The sequence below is a fragment of the Diorhabda carinulata genome, chromosome 9 (genome assembly GCF_026250575.1).
Source record: "Diorhabda carinulata isolate Delta chromosome 9, icDioCari1.1, whole genome shotgun sequence".
Lineage (NCBI taxonomy): Eukaryota > Metazoa > Arthropoda > Insecta > Coleoptera > Chrysomelidae > Diorhabda > Diorhabda carinulata.
In genome coordinates, this window is record NC_079468.1 from 6,872,702 (window position 1) to 6,898,482 (window position 25,781).

Consider the following 25,781-nt stretch of genomic DNA (forward strand, 5'->3'; position numbering starts at 1 on the left):
TATGTAAGCTACTGAAATCACAAGAGCCAGGTTACCTTCCGGCGTATCCCTCGTGCTGCTCAGATTCGAGTCGTTCAAGCAGTTAGCTGAACAATTTATTTTCAATCACTTCGTATACGGCAATCTAAGTAAACAGCTGTTCCACGTCGAAATATCGGCCGTGGGCCGTGTTAGATTTCTTGGTTTTTTTCAATAACCAGAGTTGTTCTGAATTATTTTGTCTTTAAAAGATACTTTTAGATCTATTTCAGTGGAACGAATACAATTTGAACTAAATATTTTTTAGTCCACCTGTTAGTGAGCTTTCAATCAATATATAAAATTTAGAACACTTGTGTCTGTTTCGTGCTTAAATTACGGAAGAAGAACATGAGTGAAAACTTTTTAAGGTTGCAAGTTAGAATAATACTCGCCGTTGATAGTTTTTCCTTTTCCATGATAGTAAATGAAAATTATCCCACGTACATACCAAAAAACCGATGCCATTACCTTTTGGAACCATTCCTCCCTATCCAGTCCTTGTTCTTTTGTTTAGAGCGTGAAATGATGAGCCCACGTTCCTTTCATGGTTATGAAACGGCTCAATAATTTTTCTTTATTTCTGTGAAACATTGCCAAACACTCCATGGAAAAATCCTCACGATACTGTTTTTGTTCCATTTCTTCAACAAGGTCGTACGGCCTCGTTTAAGCTCTGCTACCCAATTTTTTATTGTTGATAACGAAGGAGTAGTCTCACTCAGAGAAGAATCTAGTGTAGCTTTTATATAAGTTGGGTAAATGCCTTTCAAATAAAAGTGTTGTATCACAACGATAACCAATTTTTTCCATGTTCACAAATTCACTGAAAACCTTCACTATTGAAGGCTGCCAAACAAATACTCAACAACGTGGCGTCTTCAAACTTGAAACATATGCTGTATAGATTGTGTACTTTCTAATACTGTGGTATTTTTCAGGGAACTAATACCATCTATGGGTCAGGCCAAGTACTTCTGGGACCATTCTCGTAGAATAATTTTTGCGCATGCTAATCAGTAAATATCACTAGAATTCAGCATCTTGCACTATTGTTTTGTGTCGATAGACTAATTCCGTAGGACTTTTCGGAAACTATGATTCAGGATCAAATAGATCACTTATTAGTTGATTATGGATCCTAACTTAAAGCTATATTCAATTTATTATTATTATTATTATTATTATTACAATAAGGTACGGGCAGGGACCCTAAGATCCATAAGTCCTGAAATATACTATATATATTACAAAAATTAAAGTAAAGTAGTCAGAAAATCCTATTTTATTCAATGTGCTTTAAGAATGATAATATTTTTCAAATAAATTTTTAGACATAATTAAAACATTTGCGACAAAAATATTTTCTCATGCCTAAAAATTATTTATTATTCGCTCAATTTACAATCGAAATGAAGGTACAAAACATAAAGAATCAAATTAATCTTGAACCAATAGGGGGCAGACATTGATTACATAACGATATTATTTGATTTGATTTATTTGACATTAATAATTATGTAGGGCGGGATTTGAATAGCAAATGAGATAGGTAATATGTATAAGAAATTAAGCTAGTCAGTATAAATTTACTTTTGTCATCACATAGCTGCATATAACCAACTGCAAGACTAATTCTATGTGATAACGATAAACGCATAGAAATTAATTGGGAACGAGAAATAGAGCCGAGCATTAATTTCAATATATACTGGAAGCAGCTGTGACCTCTTTTTGTCTGATCAATGCAGAATATTCATATTTGTATGTTAAAACCTTTTATAGACTCGATTTACCACTTACTTACATTAAGTAAAACACTGTATAGTCGAAAAAAAAAAGAAACAACAAAGCCACGTTTCCAGGAATAAATTTCGAACTTCTTTAAGTAGCAATTCTTTAAGAAGAAATTTTGTAATAAATCTGGAAGTAATAAGGTCTAAAAACCAACAAAATAACTTCACAAATCAAATAAATCTGCACATAGCAGATTACGGCAAAAATATTCGATTAACCATCGGCGGTAATTTTTAAAAGAACATCAGCTCATTTTGACAATTCGATAGATTCTCTTATAAAACAAGTAAACAATAATGAGCAAAAGTAATACAAAAATTACTTTTTCATGTTTGTCAAAATTGAAGATTTCGCTTTTGAGTTCGAATCGTCAAAATTATGCAGCTTTTAATTTTTCTGGACTTCACAGATAACTTTCGACAAACAAATTGTAGTTATAATTTCTTTGTTTTTTCTATAAATTGTAAGCAAATATATACCTTCATACAATATGTAAATATATAAACCGAACGAGCTGTCTCTTATAATTTTAATTAGTTTTGTCCTACTAAGTATTTAAAAAAAATTTTCGAAAATATGTTATCAAACATATTCACAAAGCAGCGACAGCAATATCAGCAATTTTAATCATTCGCTTTTATTAAACATCGTAGAACCATAATTAAAAATACATAATTTTTCAGAAATGTCATGTTGCGGCGATCCGACAGCACACCAACCACCGCCAGTGGCGTCGGTCTCTGTTTTAAAAACACTCACGGCATCGGGAGAATCCGTGGAATGTCCGGATCCAATAGTGGCTGCTGCGATGTTGGAAGCAACGCAACTGACAGACAGAGAGCGGGAAATTATCCTGGGAGTCCTTGGAAGGGACGAATTGCTAAGGAGGGATCAGCAGCTGCGAGTTTTGTGAGTTTTCGATGATTATATTATAAATGTTTATTATCGTTGTAAAGTTATAGAGTAGCGAACGGGCACGAGTTAGAACAGTGGAATTTTAAACATATTTTGGGTGTAAAAAATTTTAATATTTCGGATAACCGTGAAATAAAAAAATAAAAACGAATAATAAATTGAATAACAACAGTGTCGGACTGGAGCCATTTATTTGTTCCTCCATAATTATAGGATATGGGATATGATTTTTGATTGATCTATTTATTTAGACATTCATTAAAAATAACAATTATAGTATAATGAGCTCAGCAAATAATTAACAAATAACAGATATCAAAATTAAAAAATAAAACAGTAATTACAAGAAATAAAATTACGTAACGTTTTTCGTATTTACTTACACTCTTTCCATTTGTGGGGTGAATTAATAGACACTGTCTCTTACGTTCTTAATTCATCCACACACTATTCAATACACTGAACTTATAATAATTTACTTATAAGTAACAAATAATCAATTTCTGTGATTAATTCAATCTTGTTATTACGACTATTTATTTAAAACTTACTAACTGCGTTTACACAATTTATTTATATACCTAAATAAAATTCTAGAACAAAAAGAAACCGAAGAAATAAACAAGTGGACTTTCCTATAAATTATTTAGAAGAAATTCTGTAAAAAGCCGCCTGCTTCTTCTTCTTTTTCAACGTATTGTAGGCGTTAGGATTGTAGTTTCCAACTTGTCATCCTTGAGATGTTGATGTCCTTGAATCCATCCATCTTTTTGGAGGTCTTCCTAAAAGTCGTCGTGTCCCTGGTTTACCGTCTCGTGCGATCTTTCCTAATCTTTCTCTGGTCATCCTGTCCACGTGTTCGTTCTAAGCTCTTTTACGTTTACGTCCCCATCTGACTATGTCTTCCACCCCACATTCGTGTCTTATGTCTGTGTTTCTCTTTCTGTCTCTTAGTGTGTATCCGCATATGTTTCTGAGTATTTACATTTCTGTTGTTTGAATGATGTTTTTAGTTCTTTTGTTGTCCGCTCTTGTTTCAATAGCATATGTCAATATGGGTCTAACGCAGGTTTTGTATATTTTAACTTTTACCCTTTTGTTCATAGTGGTATTATTCCAGATAAGGTCCCGGAATGCGCCTGATATTCGGTTGGCTTTCTTTGCTTGTACTTTTACTTTTTATTTATTTTGTTCTGGTCTGCGCTGATTTGTGTGCCTAGGTAGTGACATTACCTGCTCTATTGTTTTATATTCTAGGGCGAGTTTGCACCTCATTGGTTCTTTAAAGATGACAGTTTTTGCGGTGGATACTTGTATGTTAAAGGTTTTAGCTTTTACGTACAATGAATATAGGAGCTGCTGTAAGTCGTCTTCGCTCTCTGCCACAATTACAACGTCATCAGCATAATAGATTATTTTTATTGCGCCCGTTGTAAGTGAATATTCTCTTGCTGCATTCTTGACATGATTTATTATTTCATCCATTATCAGGTTGAACAGTTGCGGGCTTAAGGAGTCTTCCTATCGGATACCCGTTGGTGTTTGTATTTCCTTTGTCAGGTTTTGGTTAACTAATATGTGAGTAGATGTGTTATAGTTTAAATGTCTTATGATGTCTATTGTGGTTTTCGGAAGGTATTTCTTTTTTAGGATGTCTCCTACGTTGCTTAGCCTTAACCTGTCGCTTTTTCAACTACTTGTCTGATTGTGAAGATGGCATCTACGGTTGATCGATTTCTTCTGAATCCTTGTTGTTCTTCCGATGTATTTACATGTTCATTTAATGTTGTTTCAATTATTTTTGTGAAAAGATTCATGGTTGTGTTTAGAAGGGTTATACCTCTATAGCTCTCTGGAGATTTCCTATCCTCTTTCTTGAATATAGGAATGGTTATGCTCTTTTTCCATTCGTTAGGAACTTGTTTGGTTCATAGTATTCTCTTGAAAAGCTTTGTAATTTCTACCATTAGTTGTTGTCCTCCGTATTTCAATAACTCATTTGGTATGTTATCTAATCCAGGTGCTTTCCTGCTTTTGATGTTTTTTGCGTATTCTATCTTTACTTCTTCTAATATCTCGAGAGGTTCATTGTTTTCTTTATCTTCTTCTTAATTATTTTTTTTGTTTCCCTCCTCTTCGGGAGCATCTGCTTACAGTTATTCGAAATAGGTTTTCCAGTGGGAATCGTCAATCTGTTGTGTCTATATATATTCTACTATTTCATGTCTTCTCCTTCTTAGCATTCCCCATACCTTTTTTTATGCTCCGTATAGGTCATGTTCCATTTCGGAGGTGGAGTTTTCCCAGAAGCTTCGTTTTATGTTTCTGATTTCTGTGTTGAATGTAGTGGTTCTTTTCTTCGGGTGTTTTGTTGCTCCTATATCTTAAATATGCCTCCCGTTTTCATTTGGCCAAAGCTTTCACTTCCGGTGTATACCATTGCTTCCTTCGACTGTTCTTACTAACTCCTACTTTCCTTAGGCCTAGCGCCTCTATAGCTGCGTTGGTAATATTCGTTTTCATCTTTTTCCAGCACGACTCTGTATCGTCCTGTCTTTCAATGTTATTTGCTCCGATTTTTTGGATTAGGTGAGTTTGGTATAGGACTTTTGTTGTTGGGTCCCTAATGGATTCTATGTTGAGCTTATCTTTAAATGTGTTTTCTGGTTTCTTCTTGTTCAGTACGTTTAGCACTAGTAACTAGGATATGGCCAGATCCTATGTTCGCTGAAGTCAGGCTTTTTATGTCTAGTATGCTTCTAAAAAAATTATATACAAATAAACCTCAAACAAGCTCCACAATTCATCACAAAATGTGAAAGACGCCTCGCGAATTTCGCCGAATTTTTAAAATTCCATAATAGCTGGACAGCGTCCGCCTAGGCAACCATTTTGCGAACTTGTTTGTAAAACTATATATTTTGAGATACAATAAATCTACACGAATGTTTAAAGAAATGTTTCTATGAATATCTAAAGGAATCACATCAATGTATTTAGTAACCTCTGCAAGCTTCTACAACTTAAAATTTGAAGCTAATCTTCTTTCGGAATGTTTTGAATGAATGCAAAAACTTATTTATCTACGAGGGTTGTTACTTAGGTTTTGAGATATGGCAAAACTGATGTGAATATGCTAAATCTGACATTGCCATCATAGACATTTTTAATGGTGAACGAACTAAGAATGTGTTGTCATACGAGTGCTATTTGAGTTATTTACTACAGATAATTGAGGCATTCATCAGTCTGATAAACTGATATTGCAAGATCGTCATGTGACGTACCGTTAGATTGAGGCGCGATTGGGAATTAGTTCCTCTCGCATGTTTCCAATATTGGCTATCAAAGATCTATAATAAGATCGTGACAAGCAACGAATCATTGACCTATGCATATGAGCCCGAAACTAAACAACAATCGACTGTATGAGTTTTTGAAGTTGAGCTAATCCAACAAAACTTGTTTGCGTACGAAGCACTTCGAAACAAATGGTCACCTGTTTTTTCAAAATAAGTGAATATGCCACCACCGTTCTATTAGAGCAGCGTAGAACGGTCAATTCTGGTACAAGAGCATCGCAGAAGATAATCATTCTCCAGCTCGATAATGTGAACTCTCACACATCAGTTTAAGCAAAAACGTATTTGAACAGTTAAAACATCGAATTGATGGGTTATTCGCCGTGCAGTCGTTGTTTGGCACCCAATGATTTTCGCAGATCAAAAATAAATTGCGAGGTCAACGTTTTTCTACACCTGAAAGAGCGGTTCAAATCACATGTTTTGAAGGTACCTCAATCGGAATTGGTTCAAACGCATGTAAAAGTGTATTGATCTTATACAGGAGTAGTATATTTTGAAAACAATATTTTTGTATCTCAATACATAAGTAGGCATTAATTTCTTGGCGCAATGAATATAAATTTTTCAATCTTATAAATTTTGTGCTTCAGCATCAGATTGGTCTGATAATTCATCCAACTGACCTCCATAAACTACCAATAACAAAGAAGAGTAATTATCCAACGAACCAACGCCAAAGGCGGATGATTATAATTACAATTACAAATTCATATTGAACTTGAAACATGTACCTGCTTTTTGATCGTAAACTATTGCTTGATTTATTATGTCCAAGGGCACTAGAAAATTGAGATTAAAACATACAATTCGTCATCCACCAAATCAATTGATACACCACATACGGAAATAATAAAAGATTTCTTATACCATCCCCCATAAAAACTTTTTAATGGAAAATATTGGAAATACCTTCACTCTTCTCCGATCCAATATGTATCAAGAGACTCCTACAGACAAAAGCCTCACAGAGTTGGAAATGATAATAAAGATTGATTTTTGAAACGAAATCGCTACAAGCAATCAAAATGTGTACCAATATTGGCAACTCCCCTTTTAAGTGAGCTTCCGAAGTCACGCGGATAACCCATTTATAATAGTTTCATTAGTATAAATAATTATTGCTCACAATTTAATATTATTATAAACATGTATTAATTTTTATAAACAAACATGGTCTACCGAACACACTCCCAAGCATAGATGTTTGTGTTAATTTCATCGTCCTGTTGCTATAAGAGATAAATCAAAGCAGGCAATAAATTCGAAAACACGTGAATTCATACCAAAACGTGTTTGTAACCATGACATTTATTTAAGCCGACGTTATGCAACTTTCCGTAAATTTGCTATTATAATGAGGGTGTATAGAGAAAAATGAACTATTTGTAAAGTGAATATCGCATGTTACTGACTCATGGAATTGATATCGATTTTTATATTAATTAACCTCGATAATTGATGTAGATAATATAAAAATAAAACTTAAAACGGAAAAGTATTAATAAAACCAATACGAATTTGATATCGTTAGCGAATGTGGTTACTGTTATCAACGCAGGAAAGCAGATTAAATTTTATTTCTGAGAAGAATATGATTATGTAGCTTGGTTATATTCAAAGAAATATTTGAGAGACTGTTGAGATTTTATCAAAAAATAAAATAGCTCCATTGTAAACTTTCAATTCTATTTATAATTTGCTCAATACTACAAAATCAACTGTATCACGAAATAATTGACTAGAACCAAGAGCATTTATTCAAGGTCTATTTTGGTATGAACATTTTTCATTGAATATATATATATGGACGCAAAATTGAACTGGACCGCTATAAGAAGACCTGGTGAACGTTTTCGCATGGCAGAGGATCGACGGAGGAACATTCAACAAGACCCATGAAAAAAGAAGAGGAGACATACCATTTTATGATATTCTTATCCACCAGGAGAGCTGTGTCTGGATTCACGAAGATTCACTAACATCAACAATAATGAAAAAGCAAATATCAGTCAAGAAAGTTGGTAGTTTTCATTCCTAGTACAGGGTTAGTGAAAGCAATTGAACGTACAGTTACAGCAAACTGGTATACCACAAAATATTAACCTGCTCATGTTAAGTCAAAAAGAAGCGATTGGAGAAGATAATAATTTATTTCCGTTATGTAACAGAACAGCTTTTGAGGTTTTTGTAGGGCTAGCAATTAATAATAATTTCATTAGAACTAGAAGACGAGCTTTCATTCTGTGAGTTTTTTTTATCGGTGAGACAGGTAAATACTAGTTTCTTATCTTCGAAGAATCTCTAATTACAAGCAGCAGGTGGAGCCCGTGGTTTGTTTTGATGTCCAACAGGTCAATAAGTTATGCTTCTTAGGCTTCACAAAGAACATGATATTCGTATTTTACTCCTCAAACTTTAATAAATTGACCACATATATGAAATTACGCATCATATTAACACTTTTCTGATGAAAGTTTTTAAGTTTTTCTACAAAATACCTGATCGTTGTCCATTACTCGAATGCCATCTATCTATACTATATGAACATAAAGCCCCACTGATTATTATCACAAAAGCAAACATTATAGAAAGTATTTTATTTCCGTTTTCGTGCGAAATTAACCAAAAAATCATAAAAGAAACTTCAGGATAAATAATATATATAGTTCGTTCGTTCTGTACCTTACACCATAAATTCTTCTTCTTCTTATATCTTTTCTATAGGCAATTCTGCCTGTTTTGTTATGCGTTAAAGTAATATTATCGCTCCATCTTTTCCGGGATCGACGAACACTTCTCATCCCGGCCGGCAATTTGTCTCTTGCGATCTTTACTACCCTATCATCTGTTATTCTATTATATGGTTGTTCCATTTTTTTCTGTTCAATAACTATTATTAATCTTCTCCACATTACATGTTCTAATGTATTCGCTACTTACTTTTAATCCAACTCTGTCAAAAGCTTTTATCAAGTCAAGTAAGCAAATGAACGCCGGTCGATTATATTTTAGAGCTTTCTCTGTGATTTGTCTAGTTACAGATACTGCGTCTGAAAATGATCTCCCACTTCTAAAATCTTGTTCGTCCTCAAAAGATTTTCTTCGATTTATTATTTTTTTGTGTTTTAGTATTTTGTTAATGAACAGTGTCAACTGGTCAGTCATTGCTTTTCCAAAATTTTTTAATGTTCATTTACTATTCCATCACTGCCCGTAGCCTTTCGGTATTTTAGTTTTCTCTGAGCTTCCTCCACTTCCTTGTACTTTTTTTGTTCTCTTCATCAGTTGTGATTTCTAATGTTTCCGGTTCTTCTGTTGTGAGTACAATCTTTTTAGATAGTCAATCCAGGTTCATATTCCTATATGTTTTACTTCTACTATTTCTTTTATCTCTTGCCTCTGCCCTCTTATAAATCTTCACATTTCCTTTTGTAATCCGTAGAAGTCATGTTCTAGATCTTTTGAGAAGCGTTCCTAGTAGTTATTTTTAGTCATTCTGACGAGCCTATGCGTCTCCTTGCGAATCCTCTTGTAGCTCTCATATGAGGATTGTGTTTTGTTTGTCATATATTCCAGATACGCTTTTTTCTTTTCTTCCCAGTTTTCTTTTATTTCCCTACAGAACCATGGCGTTTTCTTTTTGAGTTGTTCAATTTTGTCCACTGTTTTCTCGCCGAGAGATTCCTTTGCGGCTTTTAGAATGTTGTTTTTATTTTTAGCCAGCTTTTCTCTATTCCATCGTTATCCGTGATTCGGTTGCTCTCGATTGCTTCCTTAAGTCTGCTTTCATTTAGGTACTTTGTTGAATCATCTTGTAGGCTTTCAACTCGTATTTTTGTGATCTATTGTGAGTGATTATGGTAATACTGGCTTCCACAGTTTATTGCCCAAATGAGATTAGTGGCTGCCTAATAGAAAAAAAAATTTATCACGATACTCGTACTAATTTATTTGTACTGGAAGTTTTGTTTTGTTAACATCTAAATTGAACATTTCTGGAATGTTAGATAATGTCGAAATGGAAACCGCGGAAGTTGGTATCTCTGTACGGATATAGAGTTTTGTTCGTTATTTGTTTGCAAACCTGATGAAAAGTTTGAATATGTGACTAATAAACGTATTCTATGAATTTGATTCATTCCCTACTTTTCTTTAAGGTTTAAATAGACATATAAACTTAACTATAGAACAGTTAACTAAGTTTCAAGTGATGTTAAGTATAATAGTCTATATAAACTTGATTAATTTGTTGAATATTCACTGTATTGTTTTCCTACTTTATAAAGTTAAAAGTTTTGAAACTAGGTTATATTAGATCGATACTTAAGGAGTAAGATATCTTTGGGGACTTTCATCCATTATAATACACACTATGGAGTTTTAGATATAATCACTTTATTCATGAAACTTTAGAACCACCTTTACAACTCCAACCTCTCAGAATTCTGTCATGCATACGCACTTTATGTTCTAATGATACTACTAGTTAAATACAATATTTGTAATGTGAGCTAGAAAGGACTAGCTTTTGTTCGAAGTACCAAGGTTTTTTTGTCATCTTCATACGTTGGCAAGTTAATTAACGTATTTTGTTTGACATTAAGGGCCCGTATACACGAAATATCGAAATATATGTGATATTAACGTTCGTTACACACGTATTGAGTTGTCCGGCAAAGGATAGTTAACCAATTTTTTCAATATTAAGAACCATTACACATTTGGTGAGATAGAGAGCGTATTTTTTTTGACATAAGGACCAGTATATATGAAATATCGAAATATATATGATATTGAGACTCGTTACAAATGTATTGAGTCGTCCGGCATTTTAAAACATTTGGATTAAGGGCTGTCCTTTCTTGTAATAAAAATCCACTCTAATCGTAGATTGAAGCAAAAGTTCTTTGACTTGTCTGTAATGATAAGGATGTAGCTTGTTTGTCTTGCCACATTCTTTACGTTAAACGTTGGATTTTTATCAATTAAATTTAAAATCATGTTTTCTTTATTAATGGTTCTTGTTGTTCTTGGCCTACTAGAATTTATCTTTTTAGCTCTCACATTTCCAGTTTCACAACAACGTCGTTATATGGCTAAATGTATTTTTATTTGGTAAATTTCTTCGAGGAAACTGTTCTGCATAACACAGCTGCACTGGAGTTTCCTAACACCAGCTTAAGGTTAATAACATGTCACTGTATTCAAAATTTGAGTACATTTTGATTAACAATGCAATTGATTAACAAAGTAAACTTAGAGAAAATGTTATTGTCGTGTAAAATTCAAAGTTGAATAATCATAGTTAATTAGCAATTGGGGCCCTTAGTGTGAAACAAACAACAGTTTGAGTCCTAGAGCCGCAATACATGATCATTAAATTGTTGTTTGCTAAGGTCTCCAATAGCTCAGTACCCATATTTTATTAACTTTTACAAACAAGGTTCTATACTGATTAGAATGGATTTTAGTGAAATGTTACAAGAAATGAAAGCCATCAATCCCAATTTTTTTAAATCGTTTTATCGATGGGCGCGATAAGCGACAAAAAATTTTCATTACACATAATGCTTTTTAATTAATAATAATAATAATTAATAACTTTATCAATATTTTATACTAGAATCGGTTATTACTTCATAATTTTCAAATAAAAATATTCCGAAAACGGTACACAGTATCGAAATTTATCATGAGTACCTTTTTGGTGTAAAATTAAATGTTGATGTTCAAGTTCACTTGAAATTTTGTTTAATAAATCTAATATTGAAAAAGTGATGTTCAATACTACTTGGTACAAACCGTGTAACTAGCGCCCTCTATGAGAGAGAGTATGTGTCAGCTTCCAAAACATATTCGTATAAAATTTCAATACAGTGTTGTCAGTAGTTGCGACAAAATCGTGAAAAATATGTATAATTTTTTCTCTTCAATAACCTTTAAATTGAAGACAGGTGAACATATTTTGCTGAGCAAAACTCAAAACTTTTCAGTTTTCTATCTCCCCTAGAGACGGCATCACCTTTTTTTGAAACACCTTGTATTATAGAAGATAGAAAAGAATTATTTTTATCCTTTTCCAGGCAATTTTTTAAATTTTTCTCTCCATAAAACCAACCTCGTACTTTAGCGAATTAACGATTCCTTTTTATATTATAGAAAATAGTCATCGACTTTGACATGAGACGAAGCTAGCAGTCTAATGATACTATATCTAACTATAATAGGTTTCCAATTCATATTTCTTCTCCATGAATTAAATCATTCATTCCTAAACTAACATCTTACATTCAATACAATTTTTAGTAAAATTAAAGCTGGAACATCAATAAATAAATTGACCAATACATAATTTATGAAATTTCTTGTTAACTGTATCTAAACAGGTCACTCAAGTCCAAAGTATGAACAACTAAAAATAACTATTAAAAACGTTTGTTTTGAAAACGACATTAATTAGTCAAGATGATCATTACAGTATTGTTTTAAAGACCTGTGATCTAATCTATAATTAAGTCTGATTTCTTGAATGTTGTATTTTGAACTGTATGCATTTCATATATTAGTATAAAATTATTATTATATGAATAATGGTTATATTTTCCTTCCATATTTATGAGCATAATTCCAGTGCCCAAGGATGGAATATAGTTATTCGAAGACTTGGGTAAATATTAAAAAGAGTGTTTTGGAATTTTATAGCCACATTCTCGAAATAATAATCTTTATTTCCAAGAATTTAGCATTTTGACACCCTTGATGCTATTTACATTATAAGCTACACACAGGATTGGATTCCCTGCCATTTGGATTCCGATAAAAACATTCGACAGTGCAACAAGTCCACTAACTCACACAGAAAATGAATGAAGCCACGGAAGACAAAGAATGTTGCTCTGCTGTTTTTCCTTGATATCGGACAGGCTTTTGACAGAGTGTGGCATCAAGAGCTGCTATACAAAATTAGAGAGCTCTTCCCTCAAACTACTACCCACTTCTGAAATCTTACTTTACCAAGAGAACCTTCCAAAAAAGTTAATGAGGAAAAGTCTAAAAATTTTACTATAGCAGCAGGGGTGCCACAGGGTAGCGTACTACGCCCGCTACTTTAGCTACTGTATACATCAGGTATCCCAGAGAGACAGTATACATCAACAGGAACTTTTGCTGACGACACAGTCATCCTCTCTACTGATCAAGAACTATAAACATCAGCAAAAAAAATAAAACAAATTGATTGATTTAAAAGCAAGAGAGCTACATTGGTTGATATGGGGAAAATCCAAAGTCTCACTTGAAAACAAAGTCCTTATCTACAAGCCTATACGGACATATGGAATAAAGCTGTGGGGATGCGCTTCCAAATCTAAAATACTCTGTCAACTAGTAGATGCTCCATGGTATGTAACAAATCACTCCATTCACGTGGACCTAGGAGTGCCCACTGTATAAGAAGTTATCCAAGAGATGAACATCAAATACCACAAAACTATAGAAACCTACCCAAATCCACTACTACTGCACAAATATCCTTTGACATTTTTAAATACAGATATAACTCCACACTGCAGGTTCTACCTAGAACAATAATGATACTAGAGGGTTATAAATTATAGGGAACGCAGATATCTAATATAAGTTCCAAATTAATCATCATAATAATTAATCATCATAGGTTCAAGAAATCTCTATGTAAAACCACTTTTTCCCAAACCCAAAATAAAATACAAGAAAAATTTGCTTTGATACCTTTCAATCCTCTTTACAGGAGAGGATGGGAAGGAATATATGGCAGAGTGGGTTTAAAATTGGTTTATAAATCCAACAACACATTAGAACAATTGTTGGGCCAAGGATAAAATACTAAATTTGGAAAAGAGTGATATATATGAAATAAGTTGTGGTGATTATGAACGAAAGTATATTGGGTAGACTAAGAGATCCGTTATAGTCCGGTTTGAAGAACACCTAGCTCATTTGAAATATGGACAGACTGGAAATTCAGGTATTGCCGATCACGCTGCCAGTCACAATCATTGTGTGAATATTAATAATGTAAAATTGTTAAAAAATGTATCCAATAATAAATTATTGGATGCATTTGAGAGCATTGAAATTGCTAGATGAAAGAGTAGCTTGAATAGGGACAAAGGGCCAATTTCTTACAGCTCACTCTTTAGTTTAGTAGTGAAAGAATAAACATGAATATTCCCACCAAGGAGTTTTTTTCCGCTGGAATTAATTTTTCGCGGGAGGTGGCTTATTGGTGGAAAATTTAGTATGAAACAGGTAAGTCAAGTTATTAGATTTTAGTTTATCTTCAGTTCTGAAGACGATAACTTGGTTATTGAAACGCGCGTCGGACAGTACAATTGTTAGTGTTGGTGTAAACAGTATATTCAGTATGAATATCGCCAACGGTTCCAGAAATTCCAACTTAATAATAATTCAGAATATGTGTCCACTGCTGGACATAAACCTTCTGTAATTGAATTCCTTTGTATCGATTCTGCGCGGCATTCATCCAGTTTGATTGCATTCTCCACTATCGTCGGACAATCTCGTTGCTGAACGTCACCTACTAGGGTATGCGTTTTAACGAGGAATATGTTTTTACCGGCGTTCATTTGCAATCCTAGCTACGGGGCCAGTTGCATCAGTAATACCTGACATTTGCCTGCAGTTGGAACTTTGTTTCTAAGAGACAGGCCCAGCATCAATCTTTACATTTTTCTCTTCCTATTTTATCCAGAGAAGGTTTCTGCTCTGTAAGAGAGTACAAGCCTACTCATTGATCCATAACATTTCTCTTCATGTTCCATTATTCTTATATAACAGTATAACAGAAAGTAAAAGTATTTTTGAACAGTTTCATATTTAATATAGTAGACCTAATCTGTGTTTATTGCAAGAATTAATTATCCAGCTTAAAGTAATAAGATCTAAATTCCAATGATACATTAATAAGTAATTATTGACGGGCTTACTAACAATTTACATGATTCGTGTAATTATCGCCCTCTATTGGCGACCTTCTATCGCCGAAACGAAAATGTGGTACACGATGCAATAATTTGCGTTACCGCAAATTTAACTAACGTCCTTTCTAATAGCATGTTGTAAATATGACTATCATCATGACGACTTCCTGGTACTGTGATTGTATATAAATTATAATATTTTCCTTTATTTAGAACTGAAAAAATAACATTAGCGTCATATTAATATGTTTTCGAGTTAATTCGAACTTAATTGGATATCCAAAAAAAAAAAGAGGTCAAAATGAGAATTAACATAATTAGATATTAAGCGTAGGAAGTAATATAATATCTTCCACGATAATGGCGTTCTTATGGATTCTATTTTTCAATTTGTTAGACTAAAAAATATAATTTATGATTGTATTAGATTACTAGGGGCCGATTTATCAATTGTAATGTTTATATTGTGAAGAATCCGTCGAATAATATTCATATATCTGCAAGTGAAGTTCCATACTTCAATTAGAAATGTTTGTTTGTGTTTTAATACTTTCTCTAAGTATTTTTAAAGAATAATCACAATTTATGATAATTTTCTTCAGAATGTCTCTTTAAGGCAAATGGTTTCCTTGACATGTACACCGAATCTACATATCTCCTAAACCATAAATTTTATTGAGTTAAACGAAGAGTTCCTTTTTATTAAAAATCGATTGTAAACATCATTTTTGTTATCTTTAGATTGTACAAGGGGTTTTTGTAAAACTTGCGAATTTTTAACTATTGGACATGAGCCGCCTCTGGCATTCAAATGGTAGAGTAGAATTATTCATTGCGTCAAACACACAACATCAACATTGCTGCAGCTGTTAAAACTCTTTTCTATTTGTTTACAAACCTCCTATTAGAATTTCCACGTCACTCCATCAGTTCTTTTATTTTCAAAGATATTATTCTGTTTGTTAGAAAGTTTGAACAGTAAATATCTCTCTTCGAGAGTAAAATTGCTACTTCAATGGTTGGTATTTGTGTTTTCTATTTCTTTGGAATAAATTTCATTCACAAAAAATCAGTAAAAATCATCAAAGCTTACACAGACTGGAAGCCAAATATATTTCACAAAACATAATATTCAGATTCAGATGCAAGTTCTCAAGTTGATGTTATATTGTACTATATTTCACATGAATATCAACCCAATTTACAATAATAACTGATAGTTAAGATTTACCTCACACATAAATCATAATTGATAAACCAGCCATAAATACTGCAATGATAAATTCCTTGTGAAATAAGAAGTAATTTGGAGCATTTGATTGAATAGGTCTGGTTAACCTAGTAAAAGAAAATGCCAATTTGAATTCCCTCAAACTAATGTTTTGAAAAATGTCTCAAATTGAGCTTCACGCTGTTATAAAATTTTTTTTGGCGATATTCATACTGAATACACTGTTTACACCACCACTACACCAACACTCACGATTACACTGTCTGACGCGCGTTTCGATAATCAAATTATCGTCTTCAGAGCTTGAAGATAAACTTAAATCTAATGACCATATCCATATTTTAAATCAGTTCTGTGCTCTCTAAACCGGACAATAATGGATCTCTTTGTCTGCCCAATATAGTTTCCGTCACAATCACCACAGCTACTTTCAAATATACCACTCTGTCCAAGAATTGTTCTAAGTGACCGGCGCTTAAAAGCAAAACAAAATTCTGCACATTGCGGCATTTCGAAAAAAAGTATTCTAAGGAGTCTTCATGAGCATTTAAATATAACAAAAATTAAGTGTCTAGAATTCTCAGCGTCGAGTAGAATGTTGTGAGAGATTTTTAAATGTTTGCCTCGAACACAAAGAAACTTTAATCTGATCAATTGTAGCAATCGATGATTCGTCATCTAAAAGAGATTCCAAGCAGTGGCATCGTGGCCGTGCTAAAAAAGTACCAAAAAAGTGGATTTTTAAGAACTGCGAGGGATCCTCTTGATTGACATTAAAGATCCAAATACAACAGTGAATTTATTTTGACTTACAAGGCAATTGTGTCAATTTATTATCGAAAAATGGCGCGACAAAATCAGCTTGCTTCATAACAATGATTCAGTCCCAATATTGCATCGTTTTGCAAGGTTTCAGAACGAATACAGCGATTAAACACCCACCATATAGCCTATATCTGACTATTCGACCAGTTTTCAATCGTAAAGATAAACACTGAGTTAAGGGATCAAATATTTAATAACGACGATAAAATTGTACCAGCGGTCTACGAACATTTTGACTTTAATGATGCGTCATATTTTATCGTGGCATAGATGTTCTGAAAAGTGTATGGAAACAAACGGAGAATATATTGAAAAATGATCATAGCTGTGTTATTCTTGAATTTTCTTTTTTTGATAGGCTAGTATTTCTTGTATGTCATAACAGATATTGAAGTAATTGTTAGACCAAGAAATTCTGCCGAGGTAACTTCAAATATTTCAGATTCCTATTTTGTTGACCCCTAGCTCTCAATTGGACTTCATTACTAATTCTGTAAAGAATTATCCAGCAATTGAAATTTATAAAATAGAATTTCCTGGCCGATATTATATAATTCGAGATTTATAAATATATTGTAGGGCTGGAAGCTTGAATAAGCATGAAGAGTAAATAAGTAGTGGTAAACTGGAAGTACCTACGTCCTTTTATCTGTTAACACCTCTCGTGCTCACCTATGCCCACCTATTTTCCTCGCACAAATATAGCATGTTGTGCAGCACCCTCCGTATATAAAAGACATTTGACAATAATTTATTCAAAAAAACTTATATTCGAAGCAAAACTATTATTATCAATTAATACACGCCTAATTAATTGTCATTTTTAATGAGACAAAGCCACCTTACTTTCTGAATAACTGATAAATATGTACCGTGCTTTTTATTTACGAGTATATAATATTTATAGAATAGAAGCATTCACAGGTGCTTAAAAACTAATAGCCACTAATAGTTCTTTTCTAATTTTATTAAGATTGCCTTTAGTAACTTTTCTATTTTACTCATAGTTAATTTGTAGTGCGCCACCCGTTGTGCCCTTCTTAAAACTACCAAGAGCCGATATCCTTTGAAAAGCTGATCAAGCACCTTGGCTTTAGCCTTTTAAAATCATTAGGCAAACTGTGAGGTTTTCCCAAATGTTTCAAGCTCGCATGCTTGAATGCCGGGCACTCAACGATGGCCACCGATGACATAGTCTGCAATTTCTTCCTACTCCATCCACCAGCGGCATTCCAAACGTCCGGTACGTGATGTCTATAGCATAGAGAGGCGTCTTAGGTGACCGTCACTGACTAGAAGATCAGTCACCAGTCGAATAGTCGAGTAGAGAAGTTGCTGGTAAGAGAGGCAGGAGACCAATTTTTGTTTGCATTTGCTTGTCTCATGTCATATGCTCCCATCTACCTCCGCAGAGTTTTTCATACAAGCAGATTACACTTTTAGCTTCACCAAGGAAGGTCCTAGGCCTGTTAGTAGTTTTGGTAATCAGATTTTTGTCGAATGAATCAGCTTCGTGGTTTTCCTTATTGCCCAAGTGATTAGGTTATTTTGTACTCCATGACAAGTCTAGAGCAAACTGTTTCATCCGTTTATAGCAGCTCTGTTTTCCAAGAAGATTCAGATTACAGTGTTCTTATGCTGTTGGAATATCGATCTTCCATATTCCATCACAGCGTATACTTCAGTTTGGAAGATGGTAGCATGCTCCCCAAGTAAAAAAACTTATTTATTTCGCTATGTCCTCTGCAGACGCCTGCTCCGACCAAGCTATTCATTCCCCTCAACTTGGGACGGTCAGTAGGTATTGGAGTCGTTTATACACGATATTTTATGAATGCTAAAGGGTAGAAATGCTATTAGGCCAGTTTATCTTCTTTTAATTGATGTATAACTTATAGAGTATCAAGATAAGAAATGCCACTTATAATTGCCATGCCAAAAAAGCTCGTTAATTGCGCGATTGCTTGTGGAATTTGTGTTTGTAGACTTTAGAACCTGAACAACTGTAAACGGAAGGAACTTAGTTGTAAGCATATTCATAGAACTTACCAAAAAGTCGTTACAAAGGCTTTCTTTATCTTCCTGACACCATCTACGGGTGCTATTGGAGGATCGCAACAGAACTTTGTAAGGAACGCACATTGCATAGATTCTCTCTTCGCAAACTGTAAAAAAGAAACAGCTTTCTGATCTCTACTGATCGGATTGTTCTTTCTTTCAATGTATTATTTGTAACTATGAATATAAAGTGAAACAATAAGATTTTGTTAAAAATTTAGGGAAATTATCGAAAACATATTTCGATCTGACTAGTAGGAATAGAAGTTATCAAAGCTTTCAACAATGATAAAAGAAATAAATTAAAAATGATAAATGATCTAAGAGAACTATTACTCTTCGTGTGATACAATTTATTTCTACAATACAAAGTTGCAAAAAGTATTCTAACAGTCACTCAAGTACCAATTTCTCGAAAAAGAAAATTCATTCCCTTCGACCCATCCACTGAACAGCAATTTATAGAGACACAAAAGCCTCCTCATTGTGATCGTAGGTTTCATTCTTCTCACGTTTTTAATTGATTAACATCCCGGTAATTCTGTTGCAGCGGTGTATCAGAGGCTTTTATTTCGAGATATAGGTCAGGAAATGGAAACTGGTTTTGTAGAAGGATCAGTTTAAATAATTTTATGTTTTAGAGAATATAGTATAGAATAATCTGGTTGGATTATTTAAAAACGCAATTTATTTTGATATGAAATAGGCATGTATTTTTCAGTTTTACAAGCTTACATTTATACAGTATGTATACGTATGTATACTAGTTATTGAAATTGACGTCCTCATTATATTTGACAGTGTACAAGTCTATTATAAAATGCTTCGTATTTACACAATTTCTGATTTGTTATTTCACAGTTTGTAATCATTATGCTATTTCTCAGTTTTTATTCGATAATTAGTTCATGTTTTGTACACAATTTTTTTAATCTACATAGAATAAATGAGATAAAACTGGATATCTGGCAGGCGACTGTATTTATTTTTGGAGGAACTGTTTGATTTATAGACAATACAGCATATCTAAATACTTTGGTCTGTTGAAATTGCCTTCTACAAATTGTTCAATAACAATGCTACCGATATCACCTATTCAAACATTGCTAACTTTTAAAACCATATTTTGTGGTCCAGCATCCATCTAGGATTAGTGCCGCTTCATTGATGGTAATGAGAAATAATTCATGTCATTTATAACTACTAAATTTTTATATATAACATTTTAATTTAAAACAACTGTAGGCTAGCTTGTTATGGTTCCCTCGGATACCTGCAGCTTAATTTCCACAATTTCGAAACCATATTTCCATCTTTAACAATATAAAGTTTTTCTATGTGTAGCTTTGTATAGCTTCGAAACAATCTTTTGTATCATCATCCATCATTTAACATTCGTCGTTTTTCTGTTAAAGCTGGCCACTGGCAAAGCAAATGGTGCTCAGTTACAATAGTTATGCGTTGTCATTCCTCATTTCTTGTGTCAACAATACAATATCCAGTGATCACTCAAATGGTCTTCTGGATTGAATATTTCGTGAATCTCATTATCTTCGTTGTTTTCTCTTTATTGATCCTTGACAAATTCTAACGATATTAGCACTGTAATTTTTTTCTTCGTCATCATTTCTTGTTGTACCACTTTTTGCAAACCTATCTGCTTTATAGTTTTCTTCCACTTTATAATATCGAGGTACCTAGCAGAGGTTTATTATAGTACCGTTAATCCAGGAGAGTGTCTCGCAACAGCAGTTATTGATACTACACATTTTAATGCAGCCTGGCTATCTGGGTAGATTGTTGGTTTGTTCCTTAAGAATCTGGTAACTTCTGTATTGCGTAAATTTCAACTTTTATCATTCTAGCAGTCTGTAGGACTTCTTGATATTCTGTTTTTGTAATTACATAGTTCGTCTTCCAAACTAACGGATTAACTTTTTTGTTCTTTTTCTATTTCATATGTTTCTTAGATGATAGTTGTATGTCCATAATTCTTTTGCCTCTCAACCGGAGAGCGCTTCTTGAGAACACACCTTTTATAAACAATTCTATAAGTTGTAGACTTAGTATTGCTTCTAGTGCTGCTCGTGCAGTACTTATTATGGCTTCTGTGATTCCCAGTGCTGGTATCCTCTGCAGTTTTGTGCGATTTTTTTATTTAGTGCAAGTTTGATAGATTCCCACCATACTATTGAACCATAGATTATTATGGATAGATAGATAGTTTATTAGACCCATTTATATGCATTGAGTAGATTTAAAGTCAGGTACATCGTACATACATACATACATGGTGTTGTATACAATCTGTATATATGCTTTATTACCTTTGGCTATAGCTCCTTCGTTTTCCTAAAGGTGCAGAAAGCATTGATTCTTTTTTTCATTTTTCATTCCTTTTCTATGAATGTTTCGAGAATAGTATTAAGCTTCATTCGAAATAAAAATTTCTTGTCTAATAATTTTCGATGTGGTGTACTTTCTTGTGGACAGAATTAGTTCGGTATTTTTAGAATCGACCCCAGTACATTATTTTCTACCCACAAGGATTCCTTCTATACCTTTTTCATGATGTTTTTTGAGTTTGCAAAATTTCACTTGTTGTTGCTTTTTAGTACATATCTTCAAGACAGTAAATTTTTTTTCCTCACTACATTAAGAGTATCATTAGATTACAGATTTTTTAACTCATGGAATGTCACTACTAACGGATTATTTAAAAATCAGAATGATGTTTTCTGGACTATCACAGAACTATTAGGTAATTTGTTTTTGTACATATAGAAAGATTCCGTTTGTAGCACTGCAAAAAACAAAAGGCGTGAAAGGAGTAAGAAATGCCTAAACGGTTATAATTTATCTGATTGAAAAACATGATTAGAAAATTATTGGCATTGTCCAAGATTCTAATCTCGACTGCAACGTTATAAATTTCGATAAAATATCTTGGACATGACTAGGCAGTTTCGTTGGGTTAGATTTTCATTATAATGCAATAGGCATTTCACATTTTTTTCTCATTTTTTATTATTATTATATATATTATTATTGTTTGTTCGTTGAGAGTGTGAAAGAGGCTTTATAAATAATCTAAATCTGTAATTGAGAAGTTTACGACCCAAATATGGAGATGGCAGCAACAGCAAATGGAAAATGTGTGTGGTATTTGTGAAAAATACTTTAGCTACGAGGGCTTTTTGAGGAAAAAATTACATTATGTGCTAAATGAATATGGAGAAAAAAAATAATAAACAGTCGAGGACAAGTTATTGAAAGACAAACTTGAAAGTGCTTCGCATCATGGAATAATTTAAATGGTGTTTTTTGTGGATGTCCGAGGACAGTCATTTACTTCTACAACTTTCCATAACAGAATAGTGCGTAGTTCTGCGACGGTGAGACGGTATTTGGATGAAGATGAAGACTCTTGTTGAAACTTCTTCTTCTTCATTAGAACTCTTTTCAACTTTTCGTGTTTAAGGTTATGGATACAATGAAATACAATAAAAAGGAAGAACCATAAACTGGAGGTAATAATTGGCTAAAGAAACCTAGAACCGGTGAAAATAGTGGGAGTAGAGTATGCAGAAGATACAGTAACAGTAATATATGCATTCAAGAAAATGGAAAAAATGGAAAAAAGTACATACTTGTATAAAGAGAGAAAGAAGATCTGAGAATGGAAGTAAATATTAAAAAATGCAAAAGATGGTAGTAAACCTAAAAAAGGAACATGGGAAAGATGTACTAATGAAAGTACAGAGAAAAGAGAAAGTGACTATGATTGGAATATCTGAGAACTATTTTTACAAAGAATTCAGAAAAGTCAATCGAAGCGGCATTGGACTCAATAGACAGAAAAATGATATGAGATAGTTTGAGGAAAATAGAAATTTTTTGAAAAATAATAGAGATAACAAAAAGAATACATGAAAATTTGAGAGGGAAGTAGGAGATTGAATTGTATGTTTTGCATGTTTTTTATCAGGACATCTGGCTTTAGAGTTAGGAGTATGTTATTTGTACTATGGATAACGGGAAGAAGTATTGGAAGCCTATTGTTCACCAACATCTCGTTGGCCAGCGTTTGCGTTATTGATTGAATTTAACATCCTACCGACTGCGCCAATTAACTTAAGAGGTAGTCGAATTCACTTTTCATACACAAATATTTTATAACATTCAACTTGAAATACAAAAAGTTACAACTTTCTAGTTTCGTGACTACAAAAGAAGTAAACAATGAATGATTAATAAATAATAATGATCTTTGGAACAATAATGCTTTTATATAGCGCAATTGTAGGGCTTGCATCTTCATCTTTTCATGCGTCGTAAAGGAGGGATGAAATAATTCCTGTCGCCAATGTCTAAATTCCGGAAAAAAGAGGAAGATAGGTTAACTATCATGGGACCACTGGATCTTGCTATGTTGTTTACTTCATGCTCCCAAATTTATTATTGACAAAGGCTGCGATTGCTCTTGCTAGAACGATATAAGTTGCTATGATCCACTCGCATACTGGTTGTCCAATATAAGAAGTAGTTTTCTGTCGCTTCGTATATCTGGAAACTGATCCAACTTGATGTTTTTTATGAACACTCCTAGTTTTATAGCTGGCAATGTGTTGTTCAGAATTTGGATATCGGTCTACCAGGTACTACGGTAGCTAGTTTAGTGTGTACGTGAGGAACAAACAATGAATAAATTATCATTTGGGACATTACTGCTTTTCTATTGCGAGACTGTACGGATTGCAACTCTTTTATCTTCTCATACGCCGTTTTCGTTATTTTACTCTTAACTACAAGGATGGTCCTAGAAGTACCTGGCCTTACCTAGAGATGGCGGTAGTTGCTTGGATAATACCACTTTATTAGAAAGTACACAATCTATACAGCATATGTTTCGAGTTTGAAGACCATTTGTTTGACAGCCATCAATAGTGAACCTTTTCAGTGAATTTGTAAACATGGAAAAATTGGTCATCGTTATGTGATACAATACTTATATATATTAATATAAAAAATTAACTAGATCCTACTCTAGGTGAGAGTGCTCCTTCGTTATCAACAGTAAAATATGGGGTAGCAAAGTTTAAACGAGGCCGTACGACCTGCGAAGACCAGTATCGCAGTGGTCGACCAAATAAGGAGACGACTCCAGAATTGTTGAAAAAAATCCACTAATCGGTACTAGATGATCGCGAAAGTTCGCGAGCTAGCAGACATATATGTCTACTATGTCTGCTAGCTCGCGAAGTTTAACTTTAAATGAAAATTTGGACATAAGAAATATGTGCGTAAGATGGGTGCTGCATCATGAAGATGTTTCCATCGAATGTTTGGCAATGTTTCACAGAAATAGCCGATTTGTACATTGTTTCATAACCATGGATGAAACGAGGATCTATCACTTCACATCCGAAACAGAAAAACAATCAAAACAATGGACTGAAAAGGAGGAACCGACTACAAAGAAGGCAAAAATTTTGACTATCTTGAAAAAGGAAAAACTATCAACGGTGAGTAGTATAATAACTTATTGGAACGTTTGAGCGAAGAGATCAAGCAAAACGACCGTATTTGCCTAAGAAGAAAGTGTTGTTTCATCAATACAATGCACCAGATCACACATCTGCTATTACAATGGCCAAAATTAATGAATTAAAGTTTGAATTGCTACATCATGCACCCTATTCGATAGATACAGCCCCTTCGGATTATTTACTGTTCAGACTTGAAAAAATGGCTCGGTGGTCAAAGATTTTCCAACAATCGTTTGACGATTCTTATTATAAAAAGGTTAATCGAACTTAATGAACATCGGAAAAGTGTATGGAGCTAACATGAGATTACGTTGAAAAATAAATATATTTTTTTACAAAAATTTTGTGTTTTTATCCTGGATCAGGTACTTCTGGGACTATCCTCGTATTATTAATAGAAGTGACGGAATTGGTAGAAAAATATATATTCTCATATTTTTTGCATTTATTTTATATATCTGACGCAACAAATTTAACGATACTTGTATCTTATGCCCACGTTCGGTCATTTACAATACTTGTCATCTGCACATTTTTATAAAATCATACAATCTGCCATTTCAAGAAATCGGTCTAGAATTTTTTTTTTGGATTTTTTTTATCTCGGAGTTATGAAAAAATTCTCTATTGTTGTAATCTTACTAAAGATTACATTCACGAGAGAATATATAGAATAATAAAGGAAAATCGACCCTGTTTTGCTGAATGAGCAAAAAAAACTGCCGAAACTGTGAAAAAGAGGAAAATTTGAATTACTATTAGCACGATTTAATTGCAGATTCGGAACAGGACCGGTTTTCATATATAAAAGTTTATTAAAAGTAATGATATTTGAAAAAAATTAAATGTATATCGAGTTATTTTCCTGCAGTAAATTTGTTTGAAAATTACGATATCATTGATAAAATTGACAAGCTTCACAAGAAAGTGTCATATCTAAAGATAATTGAGAAATGTGAGGTCATAGTTTGAAAGAATCGAAAAAGCAAGTAAAAGATTAGTTAAAAAATATGGTGGATTATTAAAAACGAAGTAAAACAGT

The 25,781-nt window shown here is 33.3% G+C and overlaps 1 protein-coding gene across 7 annotated transcripts in view; it reads left to right on the forward strand.

Annotated features, from left to right (window-relative positions):
* The window catches only part of LOC130898064 (uncharacterized), a 299,991-nt gene that overhangs the window by 21,443 nt on the left and 252,767 nt on the right, over nt 1–25,781 (forward strand). For all 7 annotated transcript variants that reach the window (XM_057807100.1, XM_057807102.1, XM_057807104.1 and 4 more), the window contains exon 3: nt 2,499–2,724. In XM_057807100.1, coding sequence (XP_057663083.1) covers nt 2,499–2,724 — 226 coding nt within the window. The remainder of the gene's footprint in view (nt 1–2,498; nt 2,725–25,781) is intronic.